The sequence below is a fragment of the Lonchura striata genome, chromosome 5 (assembly GCF_046129695.1).
Source record: "Lonchura striata isolate bLonStr1 chromosome 5, bLonStr1.mat, whole genome shotgun sequence".
Classification (NCBI taxonomy): Eukaryota; Metazoa; Chordata; class Aves; order Passeriformes; family Estrildidae; genus Lonchura; species Lonchura striata.
In genome coordinates, this window is record NC_134607.1 from 54628893 (window position 1) to 54656501 (window position 27609).

Genomic DNA, 27609 nt, shown 5'->3' on the forward strand with positions numbered 1-27609 from the left:
GTGTGCAACAAATCACATATATATGAGTTACTGTTGGAACTGAAATTATTCATTCAAAAAAGAGATTTCTGCAGAAGATATTAAATTATAAAAACCCCAAAAGCCTGGACACAAATACCCACGGTTTTCCAGAGGATAGAAATACCCTTTTCCCAGCAAGCTGTATTGTCTTGGTCAACATTATTTGCCATTGCCTTCTCCTCCATCTACGTGAGGCACAGTATTTTATAGATTTGGTATATTCTCCAATTACACTGAAAGTCAGCTATGTCACAACAGAAAAATATCATTGGAACAATAGTGTGATTATCATTTTATACAGGTAATGATTTTGGACAAGTAGATAGTTTGATCAGGCAGACCACCACTATCTGCTATTAATAAAACTCTAAAATGATCACAATAACATTTACTAATTTACAACCATTTAAGAACTGAATACACTGTTCTCATTTTTAGCTGAATGACTTAAATGCAGGAGAAAACTCAAACAGTCCTAGTATTTAAAAAAAAGAGTACAACATTTTGTTGTGTTTATGTTTCTTAGAAACAATAAATCAAATGTAAAGCTTACTAATTGTTTAAACACTTACCAAGTATTCAAAAACAAGAGTCAAAGACTTGTCTGTATGCACAATATCATGTAATGTAACAATATTTGCATGTTTCAGATCTTTTAATAATGACACTGCAAAAGAGAACAAGAAGAACAAAGTAAGTGCAGAACACATGAGGAATAAATGTAATTTCTAGTTAAGATCATCCATATAAGTTATCTGAGGTTTTTTAATTAAAAGGCTATTTTTAAGAACATAAAACTCACATAGATCAAGTTAATAAAGAAGGTATTTAATAAAAACAACAAACATACACTTGATTAACAAGCCTGTATTTCTTAAACCATACATTTCAGAAAGAAGTAATTCCATGAAATGTATTCTGAGTTCCTGAAAGTTACTCACTAACAGCAGTCTAATTCAGTATTTAATCATCCACTTATAATACTGCATTTGAGATCACAATAAAGTAAATAAATATGAAACAAAACTCTGAGTATGTCTGGACTATAGTTTTCCTCATTAATACTAATAGCAATTTCACTAATGTCGCATGAAGCCTATGTATTTCCAAGTACTGATGGTGCTTTGGTCAAAAAGAAATCCAGAAGTATTGGAAATTCTAACAACTAAGAAAAGAAAGTTACCACCTTCTCTTATGGCTGTGCATGGTGCTCCCTCTTCGTGCTCCAGGCGGATTTCTTTCAGAGCTACTAGATTCTCTGTCAATTTACTTCTCCCCTTATAAACTGTGGCATAAGTACCCTATAAAATGGGAAAAGAAGGGAATTTTTTCAAGTTCTTCCTTTATCAAAACATTAGTTAAATAGGTAAATATTAACTTCTGTCTGAGGATCTAATAGATTTCATTTTAGATATGAATAGTTTTACATTATATTATTTTGACATATGTAAAAGTACAGAAGTATTCCTTTAAGCACAGGACTGAACTCACAGAAGCTGCAAGGGATGTATATGCCTAACAGCTCTGAAAATTACATGGAAACCTAAATACCACAGAGCTACCAAAGAAGTCGGATCAGGTAGCACTAAGTTCACTAAGTTCACTGCTGGGATCATTTACACTCCTCCAAGTCTCCATCTGACTACAGATACCTAGGTCAGGTATCTTTACACTATGCTGCAGTTATGCTTCCAAAGGCTGTAGACATATTCTTCCACAACCTCAAAGAAAATATGTAATTCCTTTGGATAGCTTCTTGTCTTCATAATGTATTTTTAGACAACAACAGATATAAAACTCTAGAGGCATATTAAATTAAGACAAAAAGTTCTGACAAAACAGTAGGCAAAACTAATCTCTGCAAATATCATGAAAAAGCAACTAAGGTACAGAAACTACCCTAGTTCGCTACAGAACTGTAAGACTGCAGAGGATCTGGACAGATTGGATCCATGGGCTGACTACAATTTTAGGAGGTTTAACAAGACTGAGCACCACGTTCTGCACTTGGGTCACAACAACCCCATGCAGTGCTATGGGCTTGTGGAAGCAACTGGGAAGATGATCTGAAGAAAAAGATGTGGGGCTGTTGGCTGACAGCAGCTGAACATGAGCCAGCGCGTGCCCCAGTGGACAAAAAGGCCAATGGCACCCTAGCCTGTGTCAACAACAGTGTGGCCAGCAGGGCCTGGGAAGTGGTTGTGCTCAGTACTTGTGAGGCAACACCTCAAACAAATCCTGTGCCCAGCACTGCAATGTCCAGGGAAGGGTAATGGGGCTGGTGAAGGGTCTGGAGCACAGATCCTATGAGGAGAAGCTGAGGGAGCTGGGGGCGTTTAGCTTGAACAAAGGGAAGTTCCAGGGGACCTTACTGCTCTCTACAAATGCCTGAAAGGAGGTTACAGCCAAGTGGGCGTCAGCCTCTTCTCCCAGGTAACAAGTGAAGGACAACAGGAATAGGCTTCAAGATCCATCAGGCAGGCTCAGATTTGAAAACAGGAAATTAAAATGTTTTAAATGGAGGACCATATTCACAGCAGAGATGCTGACCAGCCCTGCTGCCTTCTTCAATGTTTACTGCATCCCATTTCAGTGCTCCTTTTCCCTTTTCGAACCCGTTGGTCAACCTCAATCAAACTGGGCAGGAATGACACTTGACCCCTCTTGAATTAAACTGTTTCTCTGCAAGTCAGAGGCTGACTGGAGGCGGAAAGCTGCTGCCCCCTCCAAGTGTTATATACTTCCCTTGCAGGCTTCTTTACCTGAACATGCACACAGCACCTTGCAAGCACTGGTCTCTAATCCATAATGAATGTTCCAACACCTAAGTCATGGCAAGAGGACGCCAGACTAAGTGTTATCATCAAACACACAGCACTGCCATCAACAGAATGATTTTGTCTATCTGGAAAAAGAGCCAGCCAACAGAAGAAGGTCACAGCATATTTGCTAGTGGAGTCTTGTTCTTCCCCAGCTTTGACAGTTTTCCTGCCTTTTTTTTCCCCTTATTGTTTGTGCATAAACATTTGTGTAGTTGTGACATTGTTACACATATTGAATATGCTTGGTTTACTGGAAAAGAAAATTCAACAGGTATTTTCAGGGATATGGAAAATATCAGTTAAACTTACACAAAATTTTACATAGGATATTGTCATCATTCCAAAAGAAAGTTATACGTACCTCTCCAAGCTTTTCTAACTTGATATAGGTTTCCATTTTTCCAAATCCAATTTCTGACTGCAATGCAAAGAAATGGCAAATTGATCACTAAAACCAAACACTTCATTTGTACATAATTTAATGAACAAGCTAAACTTAATTTCAGAAAATTACCTGACAATAATTGACTAACACTGCACAATTCCAGTATTTAAAAATTAGCACATTATGATATAAATGCATCCCAGCATCCAAGCCCTGTGCTCTGCCTGTTGGCCAGTCTACTGCATATCCTGGAGGAACTGTGAGGTGAGTTATACTTAGACCAAAACCTCACTTTAACCTACCTCCTACTTAGGTTTTCTCCACTCTTCTGATCTGATTACTACTACTGAGGTTGTTATAGCTTAAAGCATAGAGGTAATCTCAGACTAGTCCATCCTTTCTCTAGCTCAGCATAACCATATGCTGCTGCTTTTTTCAAAGTAATCTTACTTGTTTGCTGTGTTCAAGATCTTAGCTCCAAGTTTCCTCTTCCATTCTGACTTCTCAATGTCTTTTGGACTGAAACTTTAGCAAGAAAATCCCTAAGCATCATTCCTCAGCAAGCTTCAGCTTTGTCTCAGAAGTTCACATTTCATATCTCTTAACTCCAAATCTTTGTGTGTTTTACTTGGATCTATTTATTAATCTTCTCTTTCTTTCTCACCAACTTAGCTCTTCAATGCAAGCCCAAAGGGTGTGCCTGCCTATGTAACACATTAACTTCTGAACACTCTAAGAGCATTACTCTTTTCCTGTTCAAATCCACTGCTACTCTCATATAACATGGTTATCACTTACAATTATTTTCTCCTAATACCACTGTGAATTACATCAAAGCTTCCTATTGTTCTTGCAGTACTGCAACTATGTTCCTGAATGCTGAAAGTAAACATGTAAATGTGAATTCTTGAAGCAATTTACAGAATGCATATAGCCTGTACCCTGTCAAACTCCCAAATTTATAGACTTCATGGGGTTATGCTTTACTGACAAGTGAACAGACACTGCAACAAAAGAGCCAGGTTTTCTCCCCTGCATCACCCCCTCCTTTAATTTCCAAACATAGCTCTTCACTAGCTATTTCTTTCAAAGGAAGAATCTGACCCTAAGCTGTCTTCAGTACCTAGATCCACATGTCACATGCTGATTTGCTCCTAAAAATCCGATGGATTTGAACAATTTCTACTATTTCATGGTAACACAAAGTAACATAAATACCATTGACTGTATTAAAATTTGACAATATAATATGAAGGGAAGAAAAGTTTGATTAATACTTAGTTTTCAGAACATACATATGGAAATACCTCTGAAATAAGGGTAAGATTTTGTCTGCAAACATATTTCATGTATCTATAGAAAAAAAATTGGTGTATAATTACATTAATATAACATTAAGAGCAATTCTGCTTTATTAAACTAGTGTTAGAACGGAAATGTTTTAGAACTGTATAAGGAGACTGCAGCATCACACACATTTAGGAGCTTGTCAAAGACAAACTCTTTTATCTCAAATACAAGCAAAGTTGATACTTGCTACCCTTGTAGCTCCAGTGAGATTTTAGACATACCACTGATATAGGTGCAATGTTAGCAAAAGAAATATTCTATTTCCAAAGTGCATTTTGACCTACTTAAACAAACATATCTTGAAGCGAGTATTAGATGGTATTAGAATTAAAAAGACAGGCTGCTTAGCTTATTGGAGAAACTAAAGAAGAACTCAGAGCCATTGGGCTTGCTATCACCAGACAGTCTGTAATTTAAAAGCCTGACTTCTAAGTAACCTCAGTGTTTTTCATTAAGATTCATAAACTTAGTATCTGTTTAATACAAAAAAACCATACAATATTTCCTACATACAGAAGAAAGATATTATTCAAGATCTGCTTTACAATGTGTTTAAATTTTTGATCACATCTTGATTCCTTGTCATTCCTAAGAAAAAATAAGTTTTAAATTCCTCAAACTAAGATTAGTTTCATTTGTAGTTCAAAATAATTTTTGAACTGTTTCACCTTTTTCTGCAATATGCATCTATCTTGCCTTACACAGAAACACTGATGCACAGTGTTTATGGTCTTTTACTTCTAATGACTGCGCATACAAAACTGTACATGTACACACAAAATGCAATCACTGTTAAATCTAATTTTTTTCTTGTATTTCAGAGAAAACCACCAAACTAAACTATAACAAGTCCTCATCTGGTAATTTTGATAGCCTTTCCCCTTTGATCCCTATTAAGTCTTGAAAAGAGACAAGCCTTTGAATCAGAGCACAATACTCATCTATTGTAAGTAAAAGTCTGCTAGCAGGCAATGACAATTTAAGAACTGTGAGTCCTTGGCACTCTTTTTTTGAAAGATTAGTTTGAAATCATAGCAAATGCAGGGCTGCATACCACAGCAGTACTGGCAGGTTTCATTTTGGACTTTAAAACCCTTTAAAAATGAAAGCATTTTAAAAGGCAAAACAAAACAACCTTGTGATGAGAAGCTGATTCCAGGCACACACCACATTCATTAGAGGGCACTGTTTTTCTGTCAGTCTTCTCAGAGGTAAAGAGGAGAGAACTTCAACTGCTCTCAGGGGTCACCGTTAAATGACCAAGGGAGTTCAGATTTACAGGAAAAATTCCCCCAGATCCCAAATACTTAACTCCACTGGCAAGATTCTACTTCAAAGGTATTTTGCCAGCATCTGAAGAGAGGTTTAGGGAAGTCTGCTCCTCAGTTCCATGCTACAACAGCAACTAAGTGGTGAATGAGCTACAAAATTCTGGCACAAGTATTTAAGCCTGACACATTATAATTACTTGCAGAGATTCACTCAAATATCCTTTTTTAATATTACTCAAATATTTTTTTTTTTTTTTTTTTTTTTTTGCAAAAGGTGGCATGCAGAGCAGAGCTTTATTAGTCCAGCACACTATTTTTTTTCTTTCAGGGTAAAAACACTCAAACACTGCTTTGTTATAGACCCCATTCATAATGAATAAAATAAAGATATTTTACAGTTAATAAACCTATTTCACTGTATGTATTTTTCCTATTTATTTTTTAGTAAATAAGTAATTGAATCAAGAAAACAACAATGTGCACTTCATAAACCTATTCAGAATTTCTCTGTGACAAATTTCTCACCAATGACTTTACCCAGGATATCAGTAACAGTCTAGCAGTTCTTTAAGACCTCAACACTAAAGAACACTGATAGCTAAAACTATGAGTAAAACATCAGACAAAAATGATTTTATTATTCCACGGATGTGCATGATTTATATGTACAAATATAAGTTTTCTAGCATTTATAATCTGATTATAGCATAGGAATACTCATTCAGTCCTCTCTAAGGAAAAGACTTAAATTTTTTAAAGTAACCAATAATCCAGAAAGGTGTATGTGAATTTATTCCTTCATTCTTTTAGGAAATAAAATGTGGTTTAAGAAAGAAAACAAAACAAAAAAAACCCACAAAACACTCACTATTGTCTTCACAGCAATTCTGAGAAAAAATTGTTATCATATACAAAAAGAGCAGCAAGGAGGACCTGCCTTCATATTATGCTGCTTTAGGGCCTTCCTACTAAATCACGAGGGGACCCAGCCTTGATCTAAGACTGTGTGGCCTATTTGCTCAAACGATCATCCCTGCCCTAAAAAGCAGAAGGATTTAAGTACATACTTTGGGAGTTCAATTTAGCCACTGATTTCAATAGGTCAAGACCTTCACTGAGAAATACAACAGCACCAAGTTAGAAGAAGAAAAATGAAACGAAGCGTGAAATTCTGTATTGGACTTTGACAAGTACATACTGATGTTCAGGAATAAAAAGTCCAAGTGGAAAAGAAGCTGAAATATACCAGTGGAATACTGGCCTGTGTGTTCAATGGATTCTGAAGGCCTGAGAGGTTGGTTAGAAAGGCAGGTGCATTACACTTACTAGGGATGCTCGACGAGAACGGCGGCTCATTGGCTGGTCAAAGGGCGGGCTGTTAATCTGCAGCTTCTCCAGGTAGCCATCAGGTATCCTGATGTCAGCAGGCAGGGACAAGCGCTTGTTCAAATCCTGCAGCAAATCATGTTAAAAAGAGAAGGGACAAGCAGAATTCAGAATTTCCGAAAACATCTTCTAACATCTTCGTCTGCAGTATTACCAAGTAAAACTGAAATATTTATACAATGAAAAGTAATCTCACAGAAATAGTTTTAAAAGCATATTCTCTTCTTAAAATACTTCAATTTGCTAATATAACAGGTTAAAAAACCGGTGCAGACTTATTAGTCTGACAAGAGGAATGAAATATTAGAATGCAAATAACTACATTGTGGATAAATGTATTGAGTTTACTCAAATACTTAGAGAGACCTGGAATACCAGAAACTGAGAATTCAGAGAATTGTGGATGCATTTCTTTTCATATAGAATTACTTTAGTATAAAAACAGGTTTCCATAATTCAAAATATATCACCTTCTCTTTCTCTTGACTACAAAAAGCTTAGTACATTTTTTCCAGTCTCACAAAACAAAATCACCTCATTATTAGAGCCAACTATTACAAATATTATTACATTTATTTTATTTGTAACTTGTGCAGGATCTTGCAAAAATGAAGATGCTATTACATAAAAGCCATTTTCTCTGCATCAGAGTCTGTTTTTCCCCAGTAAATTTTTCCAACAGCAACATACATCATTTCCAAGACAAGAGGGAAACAAAATCACTTCATTTTTTACCAAATGGGAGGGGGGAAAGAAGATTTGTTTCTGCACATTCTTATTGTTTTTATTTTCAGTTTGGCTTTAATCTCAAACATGCCAAGAAACAAAAATATTAAATATTGTCTCAAAATGGCCAGTCACCATCTCACAAGATAAAAGGACATCGTAGCCAGGCTCACAAAAAATGTAAAGTCATTTCTGAAACAGCAGGAATTGTTTTTCAGTGTAGATAGTTTGCCCAAGTACAGAAAGTCATACTCAACATCAAAGTGCACAATCCACCCCCAGAGATTCTACCCTGAAGCTGAGGACTTCTCTTGAAGCACCACTGTTTTCACACTTTTCTCCAGCTCAAGAGGTAACTGTGTATTTTTGCTGGTAGAGCTGAGATTTAATCAATACTGACCTGAGGGCTGTAAACCCTTCCAGAAGCAACTCTTTTCTGTCCTACCTATCACCTCCAGCTGGGCATCCTGAGCTAACCCAAATGTTGGCAGCTACATTCCTGTTCAGTTCCCCTCAGGCTTGACCATGTGCTTCTACTCATGTCTGCAGCAGCTTTGAACTATTCCAGCATGCTAAATAACCAAGAAACTCTCAGGCGAAGTGCATAGCTTCCTGCCAGCTTTGTGCTCCAAACAGGTTCAGTGTAAGGTCAGACAAGCTCACAGCCTGAATGCAGGGCAAGAGAGGCACAGCAGGGCAAGCCCAAGAAGGCAGCAGCCAAATTGGCTTAGGCTGACAAAGAACTGGATCATCAGACTTTTCAAGACTTGAGATCTTGGTGAGCAACTTGCTAAGCTTGCAGTGACGAGAATGTATTTGAACCATGTATATATATATGACCTGTACACATATCTGGAGCAAGAGCTAAGCAGAAAATACCAGTTAAAGAGATATACTTTAAAAAACCTATGTTTTTTGGGAATTAGTTGAATCTCAGGTAGGACTGAAGTGCGACTATATATTCCCCTGGATGATTTACATATGCCATTCACTATGGCTACCCCATACAAGCAGAAATTTTCTGGACAGATGCCTGCCACCAAAGCTCTAATTTCTGGCAGCTGATCCTCCTGTTCTCCTTTTGCTTCTCACACCTCCTTAGGTACAGAGCACAAAGCCTGTTAGCTTCTGCTTTGCTGCTCAACATGAGTTTCTTTGCACAACTGGAAAAATCAGTGTCAATTTTCTATCTAGTATAGAATTTTTAAACTGTCTTTAAACAAAAAAAGTGCTGTTCACAGAATGGCAGCTTTGACCAACATTTTGAAACTAAATTAAAAGAAAACAAAGTATGGCTCAATTCTGGAATACTTTCTAGTTTATGAACTCATTTTCAATTTGCATATTTTAAATTTTTAAAAACATTGGCAATTGTAAAACTGCCTTTGTGGTTTTTGGGAGAGTGGTAGAACGAAGAAATTGTAACAGGTCCTACAAGTCTTCCCTAGAGTAAAATAGTATTTTCCACTACAGTATGTTCCTTCTTTTGCCAGGCTCTGCTAATGCCTCTCTCCCACTAAAGAGAGTTTCAGATTATGAAAAAAAAAATTTCATCCTGTAATTTACTGCATTCCTCAGAAAATGCTGGTAGCTGTTCACAACAGTTGAGCAAAAAGGAAGGCATGTCATCTTCACTTGAAGAAAGCAGCTTTGACATCTCACTGCGATAAAAACCATGAAACTGCTGGAACAGTTTTGGAACACAACAGAGATGACAGAAAAAGGATCAGCATCTGTCTCTACCTCACCTTTCTAATGTAATCCCACATCAGCACTGGGCCAATATAGTTGCTTTGCTTTTTCTGATGGCTCAAGAACAATTTGACAAATACCAAAAGAACAAAATAAAATATTAGTTAGCTCATTTTTTCAATGTAACTTCCTGAACACAACAGATACCACCACTATCCTGTAACCTGTGACAAAATAGTTTTTTCCTACTCTTACCTATTAACTCTTGTGACACAGAAACCTGTTGTAATGCTTTCACTGTCCCATAGTGCTTGTTTAACAGGTGTGTTTATAAGGATTTAAACAGAAAATCTTTACAGGGATATTGAAGTTATGGACTTCAACTTAAAGGCCTCAAGAAATAATGACCTGATGGTACCCCAAAGCTCTCCATATGCATGCTCTTTCCCCTCACAACACTCATGGCTGGTGCAGCTGAAGTGGTGCTTCAAACCCACCTCCACAGCTTCCAAGAAGCTTTCCCAAGCATACAAAGTTGATGGGTATGTAAGAAGAAGGAAGCAAAGGCAGCCTTTAGGGTTGCAATGGCTATTTGAAAACTATGCCATTAAGTGTGCACTGTGCCTGCCATCAGTGAACACGCACCTGTTCACATGGAGTGCAAGGGAAACAAAGCAAGTCTAAAATTCTACGTGGCTACAAAGAATCCCTTTCTTTGAAGCCCAGCTACCATAGGAACAAGATAAAAATGTTTTAGACACAGAAAATAGGATAATGTGAGGCAGATGTAATTCTATTGCAGAATTCCTATTCCTTCATTCTCAAAACCTCTGCCTATGCCATTTTTGCAACAAGCCCCATGACTTTACTTCAGAGATTCATGTGACATCCTCAGTTATAAACCAAGACCTTCAGCTCTACACTTCCATTTGCTACTCCACAGTAGATAGTACAGTCTGAGTGCAAATACAAACTGCTGCAAAGGCCAAAATCTGTTCCAATTTGGGTAAACCCCCCCAAAAACAGTAATCCACTTTTACATAAAACCACAACCCTCATCTCCATCCCCTGCAATGTCTTTCTTTTAAAAAGCCCTGATCAACACATCCCAATCTGAAGAGAAAAGGACACTTTTTTTAGAATTATAATACCTGATGTTAGTAATATTTCTTTCCCTACATTTGTAATGTAGTAGACAATACGTGACAGCAATTGCTCTTTTTCTCCCCTCAGAAAAAGAAGAGAGTATTAAGTGCTGAAAGCCTAAATCTTTGCCATGTTATAAATAAAATCAAAACAATATATATTCTCCTTAACTTTCTTGAGCTGAAGAAAGATTCTTTTCTGTGAGAAAACCATAATGATTTCATGGTAACTGCAGTAGGTAGTTTATAGATTCTTCCTCCTAATGATTTACACTACAATACTTCCAAAACTCATGCTTATTTGGCTATGTTAGAATGTCAACGAAGCCAAGACTTCCTTTTTAAAATCATAAACCTTTTATGACACCAATATTTGAAAGATTATAGAATTATATACACACTAAGTCTTCTTTGCATTATAATTTTCCTTTACCTAACTCCCTAAAATAGACAGAATTGAAGAAAATAATTTAGACTACAACTGCAAATACCTGAAAGACAAAAATTATTATGTCATATTTGTCTGTACGACCTTAATTTCTCCTAGTTTTTGCAATAATCGAAGCAACCATCTCTCGGGAAAAGCAAGCAATTATAATTAAATGCTATACAGTAACATGAAAGGGGATTCATTAGATGTGCATGAGAGGAATAAGCAGAACATTTCCTAGTGGCTAAATAGAAAAACTGGAAACTAAAATGACATCAGTCTGACACAGTTGAAAAATCCAGTTAATTTAACTGAGATAAAGTTAAAAGAAAAGCAAGAACCTACCACACACCTACTAATTTTGAGCCTTAACTGTTCAAGACCAGGCAGTCTGCTGACACTCGGGCAGCCTGGTCACCTGATGGCAGGACATTTGTTCTCCCACTGTGGGCTGACCCTGGTGAACAGTCAAGTTGTCACCCAGTGGAGCGCTCACCCTCTGCTCCCACAAAATGCAGAGAAGACTGAAGGACGGCGAGGAGACTTGTGGGTGTAGGTAACAGCAGTTTAACAGGGAAAGCAAAAGCTGCCTACCCTAGCAGAGTGGGAAAAGGAACTGATTCACAGCTTCCTCTCAGCATGCAGGTGTCCAAGGGCTTCCTGGAAAGCTGGGCTTCAGCATGCACATGGTCAAGAAGTGCAAGACAAATCCCACAGCCATGAATGTCCTCCTTCCTCCGCTCCTGCTCCAGCTTTCATTGCTGAGTGCCATGCCAGATGGCACAGAATAGTCCTTTGGCCAGCTGGGCCCGCTGTCAAGACCAGGGGAATCAACCTATTTCCCTGCTGGCGCTGACCAGCCTCCAGGGTGAGTCTGGCCTAATGCAGGAAGCCTGGACCTGCCTGTTCTATGCAATTGCCATCTCTGCTCCCTCTGCTGCTCCTGCAGCCATCTCACTGCACCCTGCTGTGGCTGCCTCACCAGCAGCAAAACCTGCTCTTCTAAAGCACATGGCTTGCTGCTGTTCTGTTGTGACACCAGGCTGGAGAGCCAGCAACATCAAGAAACAGATTTTAAAGAATTTCTAATTGTCTTAAATCTCTGTGCAATTCTGTGAAGCAATGAGAGACTTTCTGGTCAGAGGACTTTGCTCACACTTATTTCAATTACCAACTGAATATAACGACCTGCTAGCACTTCCCATAGAAAAAACGAAAAAAAAAAGAAAAAACTAAAAAACTTAAACTAAGGTATAAAATATCTTGCTACAATGCTGTTTAAAGAAGTCATAAGGAAACATGTAAAATTAATGGCAGGACTGAATTTTCCCTATGCTCTTTGAGACTGTCAACACTTTCTGAGACTGTCAACACTAAATGTCCTTTTTTAACACTAAATTTGCATCCCTTCATCAATCTAAACTTTTGAAGGTAGTAGATTAGAGCAACTCCCTATGTTATTTTTTATATATCCTTTTTTAACCATAACAGATCTGTAACTGGTGTACATAGACCCTCAACTCTAAGAGGAATCTGGGTATGTTCCTTATAACTCTTAAGAAGCAAGGGTTTACTGGAATGCAAAACTTTAGCTTTTACGGGCAACAAAGTACTTCAGGTAAAACAAATAATCTTTTAGAGAATTGAAACTATATTATTTTCTTGTATTTCACTTAAGATTTATTTTTCCAAATGAGGTCTAATTTATGAAAAAGCTTTTGTCAATTCATAGCATTTCCAAGTTAATTCTTTTATACTTAGCTTTAGGGTCAACTTGCAACAAAATGTATCAGTATTCAATAAATGCGGTACTCTAAATGATCAAATACCTCCATTTAATTGTATGTAATTCAATGAGTTATTTTTTGATCGAGTTCCACATTATATTCTGGAGAACATATTCAGCCATCATTTAATTTGGTAGGGAAACTGGAATGCTTGTGGCATTTTCCTCCTCCTCCTACAACTTAAAAACACATTTTCTACCCTCCTATGCAATGCTTATTCTCAGTTTTGTTTTACTACTGGTATTACTGGCAGAGAAATGCATTTATTTTTATAATTTGTTTGAAATGAATTTCACATTTGTCCTACTCTGCTTCATGGCAGATAACATGTAAGCACTTGTGACAAACACACCACTTTGTTTTCCGAGGAGATAAACTACCCTAACTTGTACTTATCTTTGTCATCTATTTCTAACGCCAGCTACAGCAAATACTCTAAGAAGAACCATACTTTGTCCAGGCTTTTCTTTCATCTGGCTAACATCCAACTGTGTTGCTGTAACTTGATGTGGAAGTTCTGTCTAACACTGACTATTTACACTTGGGCACAAGAAAAGGAGGCAGGAATTCCAACTTAAATTCTGCAGGTTCTGTGAGCTGAGGAATTCGACATTGTACATAAACAAACCTGTTTTCTAAATTAAAAACAAACAAACAAACACAATACAAACTTGCCCCCAAACTACTGGTTTTCACACATATAAGTAAATTCCAAAAATCCTAACTTTTTTATTTCATTACCTCTGGTCCTCTTTTGGATGGCCTAAAATACTATTGGAAACATCAGCTTCTTCACTTGCCACCCATAGTAAATAATTTACAAAACTTTAATACTAGAATTTTGTTATCATATTCTGTTTTTCACCTCTGTCAACTTTTTCCTTAGCTACCTATCCTTTTCTCATCTCCTATTTCCATAATACAAACTTACAAGCTATTCCCTTTTATAATTGCCTGACTTGACTCATTTAATACTACATAGTGCTACACTGTGACACTTTTCAGGAAGTCTCATTCCTGACCAAAAGGTAATTTTCACTCTTCAACCCTGTTAAAAAATAAATCTCTTTTTATTTGTGGAAAGAACAGTGATAACACTTTCCACTTTAAATCAAGTATCATAACAAAAAAAGGTATGGATTTCATTAATTCCCCCTTTTTTTTTGGCCAAGGTGCACTATACAATTCAGTTAATTTCACTGAAATTGAAAAAAATGATTTTAACTCACAATAGACAATGTTTGAACTCTATATATTTAAACTGTTCTAAAAAGAAGCAATGCGAAACATTCACATTTTTTGTGAAGTTTGTCTGTCTTTTGTCAACTCAAGTCATTATGTCTTTGACTAACATAGCACATTTGGAGAATAAACACTAATATTTATGATGATACAGAAAAGAACATCATTAAACTCAAAAAACACATAACCAGAAAATTTCCCCAGGGAAGGTTTTGTTGAGGTCTTCCAAGCCCAATTTTATCTACATTACAAAAATCAAAAACGAAAACCAGACTACTTTTATTTTTAACCTAGAACAAATGTGCCAATTTGCAGAGCTCCTTTCTTGCTCCAACAGTAAGCCTCCATTGTACCTACTGGACTCCTAGTGCTGCTGATCTTTGAACTGATAGGTAATTTCAGACTGTTGCCACACTCAACTGCAACTGCTGCAACAAAAGGAAGAAAGAAAACTTGAAGGGAAAACCCTGATAAACATCAGCCTCAGTTCACTCTTACTGAATGTTTCATTTAGCAAACCTAACAGTTGAGTATCTCCACAGCCAGTATTTCATTGCCTGTGGCCAGATGTTCCCATTGCTTTTAGAGGAGAAAGGGCTGAGTGCAAGAAACTACCCCTTCCAAACAGAGGAACTAATAACCCACTGATACAAGGCTAGGAGCCAAGGGGAGTAGGAAGCTGTCTCTGTCAGTGGATGATACAAACTACACTGCCAAGCTACATCATTATAGTACCAATCCTTATTGCTTTGGCTATTCTGCTTATTGGTGAGTTACAATTCCAGACCAACCACTACTTAAGGTATATACTTACAATATGGCAACAGACAACTTGCTGGTCACCTCTCCCTTAAATTTTAGTTTATCTTTTAAGAGTTGATTCTGCTAAATTCCATCCATGGAATTTTGTTACAGCCTCACAAAGAAAAAAAGAATTTTTATTTTAAGTCTACAGACATCAGTCTGACAGCCCAAAGAATCCACTATGGATCAAATGAAAATGCTCTTGTGTAAGCATTGGTCTGAATTAGCCTTCTCACCAGCTGTAGTGAGCACCAGTGAGACATCTCAGCTGCAGCCACAGGCTGTTCACTAGTAAGTCACTGTGCTTTTGTTCACTGGAGAATGCTTAATGACATCTAAAATACTGCATCATATAACGCTCAGTGCAACACAATCTAATTTCATTATATGCTTACTGTAAAAGAACGTCCCAAAACCAACAAAATTTTTACACTATTCTTTCCTTGCATATTTTAACTAAGAATGTGTATTATGTCCTACGTCATGACACACAATGTAAACAAATTAATTTTAAGACATTAGCTTGTGTCAGTAACAATTTAAACATTCTCATATACAACTTTTAAGCATGTACTTACTGTATCATTTTAGTATGAGATACCATGTGGAGTTTTTTTCTGAAGGTTGCCTTATCAAATCTCAGTACATTTTTGTCAAATGACAGTTAGTACAGTTAAAGCCAACTGGATTCTCTACAGAATTATGAATACAACAAGACTGCTAGAGGCAAAAATAAATATATAAAAACCCCCCCAAAAAACAACCCCAAACCAGAGAACATATTTGTAAAAAAACTATAATTTGGTTACAGCTCTGTAGATCTTCAAGGTCTTAAATAAAAACACCAGCATACACATGCATGAAAAGAAACCTATAGCATCATTGCAGCACACTGTTTTAATACCTTTTAAAATAGGCTTCAATTACTGTAAACAAAAAGAGTATTTTAACAGCTGGGATGAGTTATCTATATTGATCTTCCTTATATGTATATAAAGCCATCATAATTCCCCCATACAACTGACAGGTTTAGCTAAAATTTCATTGTGATGCATAAACTGCTGGGATGAGTTATCTATACTGATCTTCCTTATATGTATATAAAGCCATCATAATTCCCCCATACAACTGACAGGTTTAGCTAAAATTTCATTGTGATGCATAAACTGCATTTTTTTCTGTGTTAGTAGTGTGGCTTATATCTGAATATTACATTTTTACTTTACACTTGAATGTTGTTATTGTTACTATTTTACTGAAAACATTAAATCACAATTACTCAATTACTGTTCTGCTAAATTTGATGAAATGGTCATCAAAAACCTCTTCTGTTAGCAGCAATAATGAAAATACAATCCTAAGATCCATCTACAAAGGATCACTCTAGATCTCACACCATAAATCCATGTGGGTTTTCAGCAAGTCTGTTAAAATGCAACACGATTTGAGAAAGCATCAATTTTGAGTACTGAATCAAGGGGCTTTTTTACATTTGGGATAGAATTGACCCTAAATACAGTGGAATTAATTAATCAAGTAAATCAAAAGGTTTTTTTCCAAATATGCTAATCGAGTACAGAAAGCACTTTCAGGGATTTTATCATGAGATGTGAGCCCATGGGCCATTTCAGACTCAGAAGAAATACCAGTGACCACAGACAATGCATGCTCTCTGCCTCCTGCCCAACACAAACACAGCTTGTCAGATTGGATTCTGACATGCCAGGCAAAGAAAAGGAGCCAAGTGTAATCAGTGAAATATTATTATTACAAATTATAGAGTTAAATCTCTGGTTTAGGACTAGGTGTCACATTTTCCCAGCACATCTACTATCATTAATCAACAAAGCAAGGACTTTACCACCAGTAGCTGAAGAAAGTTATTGTCAGTGTCTACAGTAGCTATGGCCCTCAAGTAAGAATGCAAAATACATATAAATAATATAAAAATAAAAAGCACAGAAACCAGCACTGCAAACAGGTATCTTTGTTTTTGTTTACTTTAGCACCATGAAAAACTTAGGAAAAGTGCTAAGCATCTTTACAGTAGTATTTGCAACAATTTGTATTTTTGAAGGCACAAAATTAGAATTACAGGCCAATAGGTTTTTTTAAGCAGGCAAAAAAATGAATTCTAAACACTTCCTTTTTCAAAATACTTTTAGTGAGAATTTTCATTTCATGGATATACTGCTTAGGCTACCAACTAGCTGAAAAACAACCTGCTATTTTCACACATTTTTCAAACAATCCACAGGCTGTTGTTTTATTTACTTAATTTCTCCCATTAATTTTAAATATAAATGTTTAAACTGTTCAGCACAAATACAGTTTTCATAAATTGCTTTCCAGGAGTTTCTATTCACATCCAATGAAACCAAACAAAACAAATACATGTGTCAGAAAACCAGTTTTGAAAAATATGAGAAAGGAGAAATGAAAATCAAATGTGAGACATTAACTTTCCTTTCAGCAAGTATATAAATACACAGGAAATTTGTGACATATTATACCAGAAACACTTGAAAAGTCTTCTTCTGTTTTTTTTTTTTTTTTTTTTTTTTTTTTTTGTTGTTTTTTTTTTTTGGTTTTTTTTTTGTTGTTGTTTTTTTGACTTTGTTTTGGTTTTTGTTTTGTTATTATTTTATTGTATCAGAAAGCTTGTCACAAAGTGAACTTGGAGAATATATACAAGAATAAAAAAATGAAAACAACCATAAAGATATCATGTCTGATTTTGTTTGCCTGCTAAATAACCATCTATCAAAATATCACTCTGCAGCATGAGCCGCAATATAAACCCTGCTGAAGTTCAGGGTCTATAGCTGTGTGACTTAGCTGTAGGTGCTGGGCAGGAACAGCAACTAATAAAGCAAGCTCTGCCTCACTCACTACTACACCTTCCTGATTTTTAAACACGGATTTCTGTGTTTTCATCAGTTTCTGTAACACAGTAACAAGAGAAACTGCCCTGAAAGGAAAAAAGGTAGTGTAGGTTACTAGCTTGTACGAAAAATGAGGCCAAGAGGAAGGAAAACGAGAAACAGAATGCACCACTGCAAAAACAAACTCAGACCTTTAAAACAGTTCTTTGTAATATTAATTACTACCACTAGCATTTACATAATCAACAACATTTAAAGTTACCAAAAGGTAAGCCCCATGAAAAAAGTGGCTAATTAAAAATAAACCAACTTCTTGAATATGAAAATGGCAAATCTGACCTTCCTGGACGGAAGTGTGGCTGGAGTACTGGGTATGAAACTGCACCCCATTACTGACTTTTCAACTGATGCACTTCTGTGATTATAAGAGATGTTCTATAGATGACTGAACACATCCAATGTGGCACTAGACTACTCCTTAATGGAACTTAAAGGAAATCAAAGACATCATGACACAAAACAAAAAAGTATGTATTTTATCCTTATAGAAAAACATTGTCTAGCACAGTAACTTTTCTAAAGGAGTATTTGCAAGTGGAATTCAAGAACTTTAGCACCAGAATGACAAAGGTTCCAAACAGAAGGGCAAAAACATGTTAATTGCTGGTAACAAAGGCAGTTACCCTTAAAAAGTCTAGTAAAAGGCATATTAAAGTCATCTATTACCTGAAATTCTTTTTCTTGTTGTAGTGTCAGTGTTCTGTAGAAGAAATAAGTCTGCCAATCAAATATATAAAAAGGAGGTCTATCAGCTTAATCAAAACCATACTAGTAATTTAGAACATGCACTTGGGTTTTTAGAAGGGGGCTTCTGAAATCACCAAGGGTCATGGAAACATGAAAGTAGGAGTTTATAAAAAGGGTGAAAGTGTAACCTTGAAAAAGGTTGAGAAAAATGATACAAGCATGACTAAATGGAGATAGCACAGTGACCACTGAAAATCAAATGAAGTCTTGATTGTATTCAGCTTCAATTTTTTTTCTGTCTAGTACTGAAATCCTCTGGTAGGTGATCATGTGCTTACAATCACAGAAGTGACAATCAGAAGTCAAGCTACTTCTTTCTCAGGAGTCAGAGAAAAGCAAGTTAGACAAAACCCAGTAATACGGCACAGATAGTCCTGTAGCTGCCAAGCGCAGAAGGAAGGGGGAAGGAAGAAACGTTGCTCAGAGAAGGCCCCAAGTAGTAATGCCTGCTTGGTATACAAGGAAACCTCCTGGATGGCAAGATACCTAGGACTGATTCAGTCCCAGGTATGCTTAGGCTACCTTGGATAAAGCTGACTTCCTGCTTCCAAAACTAATGACAGAATACTGTACTGCCCATGACCAAAAGCCTGGGTCAGTACTGCATCCAGTCTGCTATTCAACCATTTAAACAATTGAATGGAGCTGAGAGTGCCCTATTTGTACTTGAGAATGGGGACCTTCAAACCACATTCTAATCTGAAGCCTATGAACAAATTCTTAACACTTTTATCAACTGAAAAATCAATTAATTTTGTGTATTTTTCTTAGGAGAAGGTACACTTGCTCAGGTGGACTAACAGCATGTTGAGTTACTCAGGCTGTGTGTCAAGACCCCCTAAGCAGTTACACCCTGGTAAAGAGTGAAGCTCAAAACAATCTTATTTCTCATCTACATTCTTACTTTTGGAAAGTGACCATCACAACACACACCTGCCTACAGCATCAATTTGTAGCCTCTGTATTTCCTTCTGTTCAGCTACAAGTACTAACCCTGCAGCTAATCCCCTTAGGGGAGAATTATCCCCTATAGCAGTGTGGTAGGAGCAGTCTGATCTGGAACACACTTCTGTCACTAATGTGACAGTCGGATGGATAAGAACTGTTTCTCAGGATAAAATATCTGGGAAACAGGCTGGTGAACAGTGGGTTATGGCTCTCTGCCAGTTCACATGCTAAGACAGACAACAGACCTTGGACTTCTGGGAAAGGGAAACAGATGTTTCAATTTGCACAGACTGCTTCTCCTTATTTCTTATCCACCACAGCTCTAAATGATGCACTCACTATCCACTGCATGGGTATAGGCCCCCAAAGAACACTTAGAGTTTGTAACATGTATTTATAATAATGCATTACTTCTTTATTTATCTTAATGCATTACTGCTTTTCCAGCGAAATCAAACTGAAAATGCTTTAAGCTATAGTTCCATGATCTGGAGAAATGTTTCTCATTGCATGATGAAAGCACCTGCACTTTATAAGTGTAGACATTCTTAAGCTGTATCACTGACGCTTTAAAAATTAATCCATTTTGTTTGATAAACAATTCTACTGACTTAGTACATAATCATTAATATTAGCATGAAAGTAGAAGACATTTTAATTACAATACAACCTAACAGCTGTTTGAAGCCAAACTCTTCACAGAATAAATGCGCACACCTACTGTCAGCATGGTTCCTGCCTGAATGAGTTGAAGGAAGGAGAAAGAAAAAGCAAAAGCAACTGCTTTACTGACAATTTGTAGCCTGTGGATTACAAACAAAATAAACTTTATCTAGGCAACACAATGAGACTGGTATTTTCTCTTTGTCTTCTAAGCACAAGATAACAAGGAACAATCATTAAAAAAAAACCAATCTCGAACCACAATTGCAGCGTTGTCAAATTCAGAAGCAACCACATTATCATCTCCCTGTCACACTGGCCTAAATTATAACTGATGGGGGAATGGGGGGTGGATCTAACAGACTGAAAGCTGGTATTTCTATGGCTGCTGGTGTGGATAGAAAGTTTTCACCCCAGCAGATTTTTCACTGCAGAGCAGGGTTCTTTCTCACTGCACTATCACCACTTCATATTTAAAATGTTTCATACTTAGGTTACATTGCAGTATGATGATTTCCTATCTAAAGCAGGACAATTTAAGGTTATAAAACTTCAACCTTCTATTGCTATGGAGATTCTGCTGTAACAAATAAGTTTTTAGTTTCTCTATCCACTGTCTATTTTGTATTTCTGTATATGAAAATTTCAAAAAGATCTGGTTTTACTTCCCAACAGAATCTTTCATATAATCTGCAGCAGACAATTTATCTGCTCTTTGTCAACATTTTATTTGTAGCTATGCATTATTTAACTGCAGTGGGGATGGGCACTAAAAATCAGAATGCATATTCTAATGGACAAAATGTGTAAGGAATGATTGTTTTGTTTTGTTTTTTTTTTTTTTTTGCTAATTAGCACTTTGAATACAGTATGCATTTTTTTAGCAAGCATTTAATAAAATCTGGTTGGGTTGCTAATTTTCAGAATTCTAGAGGAAGTTCAAGCTGAGCATAAAATATGGTTATATATATAAAAAATCCTATAACTAAAAAGGATGTGTCAAGGTTTCAACTTTACCTGATTAGTTACCTTCAAAACAAATTAGGACTTCTGTCAATTCAGCAAAAAGAGCCAAACATATAACCAAGAAATTACGTACAAAACCACTGTAAATGCAGCACATATTGGTCAAACTAAACATAAGAAAGGACACAGCCATAGTGTGACAGGCACATTCATCACAGTGAGGAGGAACAAGGAATATTGCTTTATTGTGTTATCCAACTGTGTATGTTTAATCAAATACATTCTACAATGGATTTCAGCTGGGGCTCATGACTTCAGCAGAATACAGCAAAAACATTCTGTCACACATGTATTAATTTACTCCAACCTGTAATATACAGCATACAGCTATAACTCATCCTAAATGGCTATAACGAGAATATGTCCTCAGGCTACCCAATGTCTAGAGACAACAAATCGCCACCAGCCATCAAAATAAAACTGAAATAATAGAAACTTACTTCTCAACACAGATTGCTTCTTTCTCTTTATATAATCACATAGCTACTACTGAATCAGCCAGCTCCATGGCAGAAATCCCACAAGGCATAGAGGCACAACTCTTTACAAGAGGAAAGCAACCTTGCTTTGGTTCCCTCAAAGGTCAAGGAAGCAAATGATCCCATTCCACAAAGAACAAAATTAGTAAAATTGGGTCTTCTGTGGATTTACATCTTGCAACTCAACTCATATATGTGTACTGTGGTTTTTAACCAGCAGTGGATACATTAGCAATGTCTCCCAATGCAAAGTTTTTTTTCAGTGAAATTAATAGAGACTTAAAATCTGAGATTTCTAGCCCTCTGTCAAAACTGACAGAAAATGACCCATGGGATAAGTAGAAGGAGGAAAATACAGGCAGACAATGCATTCACTTAAAGCCTTTTCACTTAGGAAATGAGAAAGTTGCCTGAAAAGATTATCATTAGAAAGGTATTTTAACCAAAGCTATGAGATTGTTGCATTTTCCTCCCTCTGGAATGCACAAACAGGTACACGTCCAATTTAATCTGCTACAAAGTACTTCTAAAAGGCAAACCTAAGTCCAGCAAAAACATCTCTCATTCTTAAAAATTCAGAACTGAGACTGTCTGCACACATCAGCAGGGAATCTTACAGGAAAAGTCACTGTATCAATACTACAGTGATTTCAGGGAAACATTACAATTCTCACAGAATATACATGAATAGATGCCAAAAAAAATTTGTTCTCTTGTTGGCTGAGCAAGTCAATGAAGAAATAATGCTAATTTCAACAGTCAGAAGCAAGCATCTGGAATTTAGAGGAAAGTCAGAAAATTAGCATTGCATAAACAAAACTTAAAAGTTTCCCAAAGCCTCTTAAACAGTAATATTAGAATTGTTTTACAACTGAAGAGGCAAAGGAAACAATGCTTTTATTTGAGAAAGAAAACCTTCTAAAAAATTACACAGGAATTTCCTGACCTTTACTATTCCTGAGTTCTTTACTAATTTCTTTTGGAGTTTTTGAATTCCAATACAAAAGAGAATCCTTCAGTGGTTCTTTGCCCTCTCTGGAAGACTTGATGGATTTCCATTTCAGTTTGTTGTTTTTATTATGAATCATTAACTTATTTTTTTCTTTCTTGTTCTAAATATGCATTTCAAAATGGAGAAGTAACAGACAATGAACAAAAAGCAAATAAAAATTTTAAGTAATTTCCTTGATTTTTAGTTTCTCCATCATACATTCTGATTAGCAGGTTTTCACAATGCCTTTCTTTCCTAATTGCTCTCTCTCAAGCCAGAAGAACAAAGGTCTAGATCAAATAACATAGAAATTTAAGAATTTGAATACAAAACCTCCCATGTGCAAGAAACTATCTAAATAATTAATACAACTAATTTACACATTTTTAAAATCGTATCTGCTCTATATACTCGGAGCTTTGGAATTCCAAGCATAACAGAATGCCTCACAAATAAAAAATTTTTGGCATGTACACTCTACTGTAACTTATCCAAATCAGTTTCCTAATCCAGTATTTGATATGAGCCTTGAATAAAGATTCAAAATCTTACAGCTATGCTTATTGCTATGTATCCTATAAAGCAGCAACTACAAAATTCTACAAGCTTCTGTAACAAAGCCATCATTATAACTGTAACTTTTATACACTCTAGAAAAAGGGAAGTGTTCTGTTTTAGTTCACCAAGGGAAATGACAACAAAGCAAGCACAAGGGTGGCTAGTATTCATAATGAGACCCATAAATAAAGGAAATTATGTGCACAGTTATTCATAAGGTACTTTTCCTCCTTTTGTTTACCATCCTGTAAAGTTCCGTTCATGAAAAAAAACAGGAAGAGAGGAAAAGGCTGAAGCAGTCAGGACCGCTGCTGCTGTAGCGTTAGTTCTGCGAAGACTAGAAAACAGTGTTAAGTAAAAAAATCTAAACCATGTATCTTCCTGAATACATTCAGTGGCTTGCACACAATGCATCAGAAAGCTATGCAAATGTTACACTTCAGAAATTCCTCCCAAAATTCAAGTTTCAAAACATATTTAGATTTTCAAAATTAACAGCTCATAAAAAGTGCAAGATAACCATTGTTTTGTGTGATAAAAGGAGACAACTTTAAATAATATGAAAGTAATGCTCTCTCCATTAAATATATGTCAGAATGGTTGGTTACAGTTAATTGAGAAGACAACCAGTTACAACAAACAATTAAAGCAATCCCAACTCTCCTGTCAATTTAAATGATCCTTATATGAAAAGTGAATTACCTCCATTGAGATTCGTCTGTGTATCCGGTTTCTGAGACACACTCCTGTGGGAGACTGAACTTCATCAGATGACGTTCCAGAAGCTTGGTCACTTTCCCCATCTGACCCCATTTTCAAATTTTCATGAACAATATCTTAAAAATAATCCAAAGAATTGAAAATAGTTAAACAGTAAGGCATCAAACAGCTCTTTTGTACAGATGGAAAAGAACTGAATCATTACTGTGCATTGAGTTACACAGCTGAGTCAAAGACTCATCACAGCCATGGCAGTCTTGATACATACTTTTTATGCCTCAGAAATAACCACAAAATGAACAGGATTACTTTATAGGAATTCTATGCAAACGTATTTGAAATGCGGCAGAACTCAGTTTTCCAAAACAAAAGACAGACATTCCAATCCCAGCTGTAATTCCAAAAAGCCAACTCCCCCTCCCTGCTTTAGTTCCTAAAATCCCTCAGTACCATTTCTTTTAGCTGCTCTTGGATATACAACACTGCTGAGAATAATTAACATTTTCAAATCAGACTACCTAAGGATGGTAACGTAAAAGAATTTTCAGAAAGCTTTAAAGTTCTACCAAGGGATATAGTTGTATTTTCAGAAATGGCAAATACAGAAGCTTCAAACAGAAAATCCCCTGGCATCCATGTGTGAAGTAAGGGGATGTATTATAACCACCTAAATCAAGGCCCACGATATACAAGTGCATTCACTAGAAGACTTGACTTTTAAGAGATATTAAGTGAAATTAGTGACCTTATGGAGGAATTTACCTAATTGCTTGAATTATGTGATGCAGGACTTTCATGTCAAATGAAATTGTTAATTTTTAAACAATCCTTAAGATTCTTGCACATAAAAGCTTGTGTATATTGTATGTACACATATATATATGCATTGCTTTTAAGAACCAAAGGATTTTGCAGACTTTGAAGACAAACACTGTAGTGAACAAAAGAAAATCAAGGCAGTGACATATAGCATAAAGAGCAAAATTGTTTGTAAAAGGACATGCGGGAAATTGGTCACAAAATTAATTCATTACGAATAATGCTCTATCATCAACTTTGAAATACCTGAACTCCAAAATTACTCTAGAAATTATGTACCCATATATATAAAGTAGGATCTTCAAAAGACACCGGTTTCTCTGCTATCTTCTAGAAGGTGTAAAAGAACTTGAGGAACAACTAAAAATCCAAGAACTCTATCCCTAAAAAATGATAACATTAGCTAAATACACAGAGATCAATTCAGCCTTACCACCAACACACCTGGAAGTATTTAACATTTGCAAAGCAGTACAGCAAATTAAAAAAAGCCCTCCAAAACCAAAAGAGAAACTACAAGTTCCATCACTATTAACAAGCAAGAAAATTGGATTTTCTGGAGAAAAAAACACCATTAGGGCTATGTTTCGTTATCTGCACATCTTCTAAAATATTTGTTGAACTTGGCTCACATAGAAGCATGCACACTTCAAAAGAACAAACTCTTCCTCAGTACAATCAATTTCCTTTTATGGAAAACAGAATGGATATAAAAAGAAAGATTAATTTGTAAGTTATTAGCAACACATATTTTAACTCAGAATACTGTAATTAAGCACAAACAAAGCATGCATCTCACACATAAAGCAAATTTTCCAGCAATGATGCAGATTTATATTGGCCTTCTATTAAAAATCCACACTGACTCAGAATTTTTCCTGCAAGCCATGGTCAGATTTGGGCTAAATTAAAAAACAAAGAAATTAACCTGCACTCCTTATATCTCCCTATATAATAAACAATCTCTAATTTCAAACAAGATAAATACTTATCAATGCTTCTAAAAGCATGGCAATTTGAACCACAGGAAAAGGTTATCAGAACGCAGTTCCTAAAGATCAGCCTTAGTTTTGAAGCTAAGCAGAAAAAATGTGACTCTTTTGCTAAGTCGCTAAGAAATATCTTATTATCTGTAGTGGCTTGAGAGCTATCTGTTTAAAAATCTCTAACAAACTGTGGAAAATTAATTTTATTAATATAAAAGCATTATTGAAAACAGTACTTGTAGCAAAGCTGTTAGGCCAGCACTGTTGTATCTGGTATAACAGCACAGTCAGCATATTGTTTCTATAATAAGAATAATTTTTAAAAATACTTTTCTAAGAGGTCATGTAATCCAATTCAGCAATTACAGCTCTTTAGAGTCTGTTAGTAAAATGATGTGTAGCAGCTACTGACAATTGTGCCCCAATCTATTTATCCTCATGTTAAAACAAGCCCATTGGTTGGAACCCAAAGTCAACTTTCTTTATGGAAGCTAGGCAAGGGACAGTTATCTCAGCAATCTCACAAAATAAAAACTGACAAAATTAAAGCAGTACTGCATTTTAAGCCATGGTGCAATTACATAATTTCTTTTGTAGAGAGACTGATACTTTAAATAAAGTAATTATGGGACTGATATGGTCATCTTTTTCACATTTAATTCATAAAATTATTTGTATTATGAAATTACTAGTAAAAAAAAGACAACTGGAAATGCAATGCTCAGAACTACATAGAGCACCCTAGTTGACAAAGATAATTCTTCTACTAAGAAGATCGCCTATGAAATAACACACAACTAAGCACTATTTCAAGAACTAGTACCACAAACCCATATAGTTGGGACAGATAATGTAGCTGCAATGAGATTCTGTTCTTTATAAATCAGGAGTGTGAAGACAAAGAAGGTCTGTACCATTCAAATTTAAAAATGCAGTATTTAAGACTTATATAAGATGAAGATTTGAATACCATTGTGATATGATTAATTCTGGTAAGTCTGGTTAAGCTACATACCCAGAACCAAGAAGGTTTATGCAGGATACTGGCTGGAGCAAGCAAAAATGTATCATTAAGCACATGCATTTCCAATGGGCTAAACACCCAGCTTCTCCTATCTGTAAGGGTTTGCAGATGTTTTAATTATTTTCTAAATAGATATAATTTTAAGCTTTTTAAAAATCACTTGACTGTGCTGTCATTTGATATAAATGCATCCTTTTATTTGATTCAATTAAAAAGACATTAGTAGAGCCTTATGTTCATTATTTTAATGGCATAAACCCCAGACTAAAGCATTAACCCAGACATTTTAATCATTTTTACACAGGTGCACAATGATGTTTAAATAAGCAATGATGAAAACCATGTAAATATTTCCTTAATTTCTCTAAGCCTTTCTATAGACAAGTTTACCTGCATGAAAGCTTGCTTGCATAGTCTTCAGAGGCTTTAATCATTCAATAATGTATTGAATTGCTTTCACTGCGATACCAAGCGATTATCTTACATAGATATTTGTTTTAATGTACTCTACATATCTTATTAGATATTCAGAATGGCCATGTAATGAAAAGCTAGGTATAGATGACTACAATATAACAGGGAAACTGTAGAAGAACATATAAAGGAAAAGGCCGTCCTCATTTCTGCACACACTGCAGAAGA

The 27609-nt window shown here is 35.9% G+C and overlaps 1 protein-coding gene across 4 annotated transcripts in view; it reads right to left on the reverse strand.

The window, feature by feature from the left end:
- Positions 1-27609, reverse strand: part of CDK17 (cyclin dependent kinase 17) — a 90400-nt gene that overhangs the window by 10845 nt on the left and 51946 nt on the right. For all 4 annotated transcript variants that reach the window (XM_021527957.3, XM_021527955.3, XM_021527956.3 and 1 more), the window contains 5 exons: positions 24121-24254; positions 7176-7301; positions 3205-3261; positions 1208-1322; positions 594-688 (listed from right to left, as the gene is read on the reverse strand). In XM_021527957.3, coding sequence (XP_021383632.1) covers positions 594-688; positions 1208-1322; positions 3205-3261; positions 7176-7301; positions 24121-24254 — 527 coding nt within the window. The remainder of the gene's footprint in view (positions 1-593; positions 689-1207; positions 1323-3204; positions 3262-7175; positions 7302-24120; positions 24255-27609) is intronic.